The sequence below is a fragment of the Hylobates moloch genome, unplaced genomic scaffold, assembly GCF_009828535.3.
Source record: "Hylobates moloch isolate HMO894 unplaced genomic scaffold, HMol_V3 SCAFFOLD_8, whole genome shotgun sequence".
In the NCBI taxonomy this organism is placed as follows: Eukaryota; Metazoa; Chordata; class Mammalia; order Primates; family Hylobatidae; genus Hylobates; species Hylobates moloch.
In genome coordinates this window covers 37,204,389-37,210,388 of record NW_026652283.1, presented here as the reverse complement: position 1 = coordinate 37,210,388, position 6,000 = coordinate 37,204,389, and the positions used below count along the sequence as shown (strand labels likewise).

At 35.0% G+C, this 6,000-nt stretch overlaps 1 protein-coding gene across 10 annotated transcripts in view; it reads right to left on the bottom strand.

Moving 5' to 3' along the window:
- The window catches only part of ZMYM4 (zinc finger MYM-type containing 4), a 146,131-nt gene that overhangs the window by 48,709 nt on the left and 91,422 nt on the right, over window positions 1-6,000 (bottom strand). For all 10 annotated transcript variants that reach the window (XM_032160210.2, XM_032160208.2, XM_032160215.2 and 7 more), the window contains 2 exons: window positions 3,285-3,369; window positions 2,777-3,032 (listed from right to left, as the gene is read on the bottom strand). In XM_032160210.2, the coding sequence (XP_032016101.1) occupies window positions 2,777-3,032; window positions 3,285-3,369 (341 nt within the window). The remainder of the gene's footprint in view (window positions 1-2,776; window positions 3,033-3,284; window positions 3,370-6,000) is intronic.

Sequence of the window (6,000 nt, the reverse complement as noted above, 5' to 3'; positions counted from 1 at the left end):
AAAAAAAAAAAAAAAAGTTAAGATCATTAATTCTCCCATTCAGCAAATACTTAAGCATTTACTGTGCTGGGTATATTGAAGTAGATACACAAAGTTCCTACCCTTGTGCGGGGTGTGGGTGTGTGTATATAGATATATATTTATTTATACTGACATAAATTATATGTATTTACTATGTGTACAACATAATTTTTTTTTTTTTTTTTTTTTGAGATAGAGTCTTACTCTGTCGTCCAGGCTGGAGTGCACTGGTGCAATCTTGGCTCACTGCAACCTCTACCTCCCAGGGTCCAGTGATTCTTGTGCCTCAGCCATCTGAGTAGCTGGGATTATGGGCATGTGCCACCAAGCCCAGCTAATTTTTGTATTTTTACCAGAGATGGAGGTTTCACCATGTTGGCCAGGCTGGTCTTGAACTCCTGGCCTCTAGCGATCCACCTGCCTTAGCCTCCCAAAGCGCTGGGATTACAGGCGTAAGCCACCACGCCCAGCCACAACATCATATTTTAAAGAACAGGCTGAGTATCCCTAATCCAGAAATCCAAAATGCTCCCAGTATCTGAAACTTTTTGAGAGCCAACATGATGTTTAAAGGAAATGCTCATTGGAGCATTAAATTTCAGATTTTCAGATTAGAAATGCTCATTCAGTTAGTAGATATAATGCAAATATCCCAAAACCTTTTTAAAAATCCGAAATCTGAAACACCTCTGGTCCCAAGCATTTCAGGTAAGAGACACTCAACCTGTGTGTATATGTGTGTCTGTGTGTGTGTACACACACACTGTGCGATGCCTAAATCTAGCTAATTAATATATGCATTCCTTGGTTACTATTTTTGTGGTGAGAACATTTTATATCCATTCTCATCATTTTTCAAGAATACAATGTATCATTAACTATAGTCACCATATTGTACAATAGATCTTCAATTCTTTCTAACTAAAAAATTTTGTATCCTTTAACCAACATTCCCTGGCACCTTTCCCAACCACTTCCTCATGGTTTATGTTCTAATGAAATAAAATTTTTAAAAAATAAGCCGAAATCTATCACTCAAAATAGCCCTGGCATAATTATTATTCTAACAATGACAACATAACTCAAAGATATATTTTTTAAATTCCCTTTTATAAATTCCTTCACAAAAGGCATTGAAAGTCACAAAAGCACCAATCTTATATAATCAAATTTCATTTTTGAACAAAAATTGATATAAAAATCTTAATCTGCACTTTAATCAATATACATGGTTCTAAATGGCTTTTAGCCAAATGTGAACAGTAAATAAGCACTCGAGATAAAAATTTGATAGCACAGAAGCTATTCAAAAGAAATGTGTAATTAGCTTAAAAGATAGTCCCAAAACAAAAAGTTGCAGAAGTTTCTATTGTTCTTTAAATAGCGGCAATTTTGCAATAAAAATAGAAATTCCAAAGAAAACTGAAGTCCAATCTACATTTGTATATATAAGTTACAGTATATATTTAAGCTGCCTCAAATATAACCAAAATTTACCCTTTCGGTCATTTCAAAAAAATGAAGCATAAACAATGCGCATATAACTAACTTCCAGAAAAACTTCTAACCATATTTAAATTTCTTTTAAACATCTCTTATCTAACTGAACTAGGAGGAGTATCTTTTTTCCTCTCCGGGCAGACAAAGTGCAGCATCTGTGTGAGGAACTATAAACATTACTGCCTAAAGTAATAAATGAATCATGGTTTGAGTAGCCTGATTATAGAGTGTTTCAGAACAAGAGCATTATTCCTCTTTTTCTGACTTAAACTGTTTCTAACAATCACAAAATTAGTCAAAGTTATTGCGTATTCCTCAAATATATCAGGATGACCTTATTACAGTCATAAGGTCATACCCCTTTTTTGTTATTAAACATTCCAATGGACACAATGCGGTAGTTCAGAGACATTGAGAAAATAAAAATACAGGCCAGGCACGGTGGCTCACACCTGTAATCCCAGCACTTTGGGAGGCCGAGGCAGGCGGATCACGAGGTCAGGAGATCGAGACCATCCTGGCTAACACGGTGAAAGCCCGTCTCTACTAAAAAACACAAAAAATTAGCCAGGCATGGCGGCGGGCGCCTGTAGTCCCAGCTACTCAGGAGGCCGAGGCAGGAGAATGGCGTGAACCCGGGAGGCGGAGCTTGCAGTGAGCTGAGATCATGCCACTGCACTCCAGCCTGGGCAACAGAGCGAGACTCTGTCTCTAAATAAATAAATATATATATATATATATATATATATATATACACACACACACATACATACATACATACATACACACACACACACACACACACACACACACACACACACTGGAAGCCATTTAAGGTTAAGAAGAAAAGTATTAAATAAATTCAAATTACATAACAGGAAATATAACTTTAAATATTTGTTGGATTTAAATATCTACTGCCTATAGCTAAAAGATAAAATACTGCTGTAATACAATATCCCTAAATGTGCACTTTTTGTTATATCAGGCACTTCAACTAACAAGGATGGGAGAGCTGGTTTCAAAAACAATACATAAAAGTAACATTACTGAAAGCTAAAAAACAAGCTGAGCACCTGGCACCTGGAAGACTGAAAAGCAACAACTGAAAGCAGACAGAAAATAATGTGGTATTTCTCAAAAAAATTTAAAAAAGGAATAAATGTAGAATATCAAATGTAATACATGAGCTAAGAACAAAGTATGTTAAGAGAAAGGAAAGAAACAAAAAAGATAATTTAGAATTCTGCTATACTTTGAGCAACTTGAACAAGTTTTCTTGGTGAGAGGAGGCGGTGGGCGGGCAGGTGGAACTGTATATCCAGTGAGGCACAGTGTGGAGCAGAATAGCTGAGTAGACCCTTTCCTCTGATAAGCAGTTTGCCCCTTCTGGAGGATTTTTTTACAACCAGAACAGGAAACTCGAACAGCTGTGGCTGGAACTGAAGGAAGCATTTTATTCATGCCAGATGACGCCAGTGAGGGCTGAAAGCCAGTAGTCAACTGTGGAGCTTTAAACAAACAAAAAAAAAAAAAAATTGAAAGAAAAAAATGTTTTACTTTTTACCATGAATTTTAAGTAGACATTCTTTCTTTCTCTTCTAGAACTAGTCTTGAAACCCAACAGTAATTATGCAATATACAATTTAAAGGCATCCTAAGTGGGTAGAGAGAGCTGCCTAGTTTTTTAATACAAGCAGAATTTCTTCTCATTCATATTGGTCAGAATATACACAATCCATTTATTCAGGTCTGTTTCTTACCAAGAGGGCTGCCACTGACTGAAAACACAGCACTAATTTTCAGTTCCCCCTCTTGAGTTTTTTGCTGTTGGCCATGACTATACTCCTTTAAAGAAGAAAAAAATAAATAAATACATAGAGAAAAGAATAAATACCTAAAGACATCCAGACATTCAAGACATTTTACTACCACTATATAGAGGTGGAAAATGTTTAAAACATTAATAAGAAATAATAAAATACAAAACAGCAAGCAAACTGTAATTAAATATGGGTATAATATGTATATGCTAAGAGTGTAAGATGGAAAAAAATGAAAGTACTTAGTCTGTGACACTACTATTTATTATTTTTGAAAAATCTTTAATTTTATTAAAGTATTATAAGTTACTGTTTATTATAAAAGTAATACACAATCACTATAGAAAATTTAGATAAATAAAAATAAGAAAAAAATTAATCATATTTTAATCACCCCAAAACAACCACTGTTATTCTTTGGGTATATTTCTTTCCAGTCTTTTCCCCTCCTCAATGAAGAGGTTTTATTTCTTAATAAGTTGTAATTGTACTAAATATACCAATTCTTATAAACTGATTTTTTGCTCATTTGAATCATTTGAACGTGTGTATATTAGTATATATTACTCCAAAATAACTTCTAATGGCTAAATATACCAGTGTTTCTAAAACTGAAGTCCAAGAATCCCTGAGGTCTACATAGTCTGAAAATTCTAAAAGAATGCTGTTTAAATTTTGTTTTTATTTCAATGATTTTTATGTGCATGTACACGTATTTTAAGTCATGAGTAACCACCATGTAACTGAGTTCTACTACAACTTTTCAGTGCTGTTTGCTTTTTACAATTATACGATTGCATTCTAAAATCATTACATAATAGATTTAACTTTCATTTTAATATATTTTTTATCATATTGAAACATGCAAAAACTCTGCAAGACCACTTATTCTTGGAATTCTGGAGTATCTCAGATATATCTCCTTTTTTGTGATGGGGAGGTGTCGGCACATTACTCAAGTTTGAAAATACAAATATGTATTATTTAAGAAAGATAACACATTACACAGAGATGTGACTGGGATGAGGTGAGTGAGGCACATGCCTCAGGTACAAAATTAAGGGGGCACCAAAAACCTCAGTAATGAAGATAATATTTTAACGCAGTATTTTTAAAAATCAAATTTATGCAAGGTTCATGATGAGCAAAATATCAAAATTTTAAATAAATACCAAATCAGTATTACTGATTTTTTCCTTCTGCCTCAGGCTCCAATGGCCCCACATGGCACCGAGATTTTATATGCACAACACAATGTTGGTCCATTTAATGTTTCCACATATTCAGTACAATCAGTAATGCCACGATGAATATCTTTGTGACTATTCATACTCCCATATTTAGGATTATCTCCTAAGAAAAGAATTCCTAAAGTGGAACTACTAGGTAAAAAGATACATAGTAAAGTTTCTTGATACATAATGACAGGTTGTTTTCCTCCCCCAAAAATGTTCTTAATTATATTTACTCCAGTAATTTATGAAAAAACACCATTTAAAAGTATTTTCCCACTTTGTTTCAATTTCCAGCTATTTTTAATGTTCATTTACAAAAAGTACATTATAATGGAACAGTATTAACTCTCAGTAGCATTTGTTATCAACATTTCCTCAATATGTACTTTGAGTTAAAATTTTATATATTTGTTTCCATTTTTATGCCAAAAAAATCTGACAGTCTTTACCTTTGTGATTTCTTCTATCTCTTACAAAGTTTTATTTCCACATTAAAAGAATAAGAAAATAGTTTCATTTTTATAATAATACATTCCTTTAATCCAGGGATCAGCAAACTTTATCTGTAAGGGGCCAGATAGCAAATATTTTTGACTTTTCAGGCCACATGGTCTCTGTCCCAACTACTCAACTCTGCTCTGGTAGAGCAAAAGCACCCACATAATATGTAAATGAATGAATGTGGCAACGTTCAAATAAAACTTTATTTATGAAAGCAGTGGGTGGAAAAACAAAAAAAATGGGGGGTGGGGGGGCTGGATTTGGCCCACCACTGATAATTTGCCAACCCCTGCCTTAGTCCATTTGGAATTTACTCATTTTGATGTATAATGAACATTTTTCTTTTTTGAGACAGAGTTTCACTCTGTCACCCAGGCTAGCTCAACCTCGGCTCACTGCAACCTCTGCCTCCTGGGTTCAAGTGATTCTCCTGCCTCAGCCTCCCCAGTAGCTGAGATTACAAGTGCCTGCCACCACGCCCGGCTAATTTTTGTATTTTTAGTAGATACAGGGTTTCAACATGTTGGCCAGGCTGGTCTTGAACTCCTGACCTCAAGTATCTACCCGCCTCAGCCTCCCAAAGTGCTGGGATTACAGGGCGTAAGCCACCATGCCCACCTCTTTTTCTTTCTCTAAATAGTGAATTCCTTTCATTTGCCATTGATAAATATATCAAATTCTTAAAAAATAATGTCTGTTTTTGGGCTATCTCTTCTATATCATTTTCAGTCTGACTAATCTGATGATATCATGCTATCCTAACGAAACTAACTGTAGGATGCTTATGGCCAGGCGTGGTGGCTCACACCTGTAATCCGAGCACCTTGGGAGGCTGAGGTGGGCGGATCACCTGAGGTTAGGAGTCTGAGACCAGCCTGGCCAACTTGGTGAAACCCTGTCTCTATTAAAATTACAGAAAT